General features: G+C 39.2%; 1 protein-coding gene across 1 annotated transcript in view; it reads right to left on the minus strand.

Moving 5' to 3' along the window:
• si:ch211-132f19.7 (adenylate cyclase type 8) overlaps window positions 1-1,648 on the minus strand; it is a gene marked incomplete in the record, with an annotated part of 42,190 nt that overhangs the window by 2,956 nt on the left and 37,586 nt on the right. The window contains 2 exon segments of the mRNA XM_014027075.1: window positions 231-329; window positions 400-524. Coding sequence (XP_013882529.1) covers window positions 231-329; window positions 400-524 — 224 coding nt within the window.

A 1,648-nucleotide genomic window follows, 5' to 3' on the forward strand; every position in this document is an offset into this window, starting at 1 on the left:
AGTGCTGCCGTTTGTGTTTTAGCTTTTTGGCTTCTGACTTGGCTCTTCTAGGTGGCCTCCACCAGGTGGAAGCCTCCGTTCTCCTCTCTCAGCTTCTCCCTCTTCCTGGCCTGAACAAGACCGTAGACCACTGCTCCCAGGGTGTTCCTGTTCAGACTGAATCCCCGCCCACTGCTGCGCTCCACGAAACTGGACCGCTCATCTCAACTGCTCATGAAGTAAGTACGGACTTTGCCGTGGCGCTCACTGATCCCTTTGACATAAATGTCCCCTCTGAGCTGCCGTAGGAAGCCTCGCTCCATTAGAATACAGCTGGTGGATTCTGGGACCTGAGAAGGGACAGACAGGATTAGTATCGTCGTGCCAACATTAGCCCCTCCCACCGACAGGTGAGCTCACCTGGACCCTCCCTTCGACTCCGGTGCTCTCCATCCGGCTCGCCATGTTCACCGACAGGCCCCAGATATCGTACTGAGGTTTGGTGGCGCCGATCACACCTGCAATCACTGGGCCGTGGGCGATACCTGAAGGTCAAAGGTCACATTTTCTTTATTCTAAAAGTAAATCTGAAGCCGTAGGAATTATACCCAAAAACAATATTTAACAAAATCTAACAAATAATTTAAAACTAATAGAAATAAACTAAGTAAATAAATAAAAACATGTTTACAACTTTTATGCCTTGACTTCATCTGAAAGAACTTACTTTGATCTTTTTAAATATAATTTACAAAATATTTAAAACTATAATAAATGTGCTTATAACAAAACAATAATTAGTAAAATATTGTTTTCCATACCTTCAACAAACCAGTGAACATTACAGCTTTAGTAATCTTTTTTAGAATGGAATACTTTCCTTTGTAGTTGACAGCATTTAAAATATTTTAAAGATGAGAAGAAAACTAAAACTTCAAAATAACTAGAAAATCAATAAAATGTATGTATAAACCTAATATTTTAATGAAAACAAATTAGGAATTACATTTGTTTTACAGATATTTAAACAGCAATTTTCATTGATCAGAAATAATTTGAACAGATTTATTATTATTTTTGTTCCATTAAACAAAATTAGTGTTTGTGTTTTTAATGTAAAACTGCAGCTGTTTTAGATTTACAAACATTAACAAACATTTAGGATCTATGATGATTTATGAGTTAATATAAGTTAACTTCATTTACATATTTTTTATGAATCGACAGAAACTTTTTTGTTGTTGATTTTATTTCTGCTGCCCGTCAACTTTCTAAACCTAAATGTGTGTGGACGTGTATTTGCTACATAATGGGGACCATTTTCCAGACAAACACTTCCTTGTGGGGACCAAAGCCTGGTATATGTTTAGGGTCAGGTATGTATTGGGGTGGTTAGGTTTAGGGTAAAGGGCCGGGGTTAGGCTGTAGAAATTACTGGAAAATTAATGGAACTCAATGCAAAGTCCCCATGAGGATAGAAAAAAACAACATGTGTGAAAAAATGTGTGTGTTAAAAATGTGTGTGCGTGTGCGTGTGTGTGTGTGTGTGTTTCCTTGTTTTTCCCACATCATGGGGCCCAGTTTTAAGGAAAACGCATCCTCGTGGGGATTGGGTGCTCCTTGTGGGGCCCAAAGCCTGGGCCCTACAACTTCAGAGGCTGATTTTGGG

Source organism: Austrofundulus limnaeus, unplaced genomic scaffold (genome assembly GCF_001266775.1).
Source record: "Austrofundulus limnaeus strain Quisiro unplaced genomic scaffold, Austrofundulus_limnaeus-1.0 Scaffold613, whole genome shotgun sequence".
NCBI classification, from domain to species: Eukaryota; Metazoa; Chordata; class Actinopteri; order Cyprinodontiformes; family Rivulidae; genus Austrofundulus; species Austrofundulus limnaeus.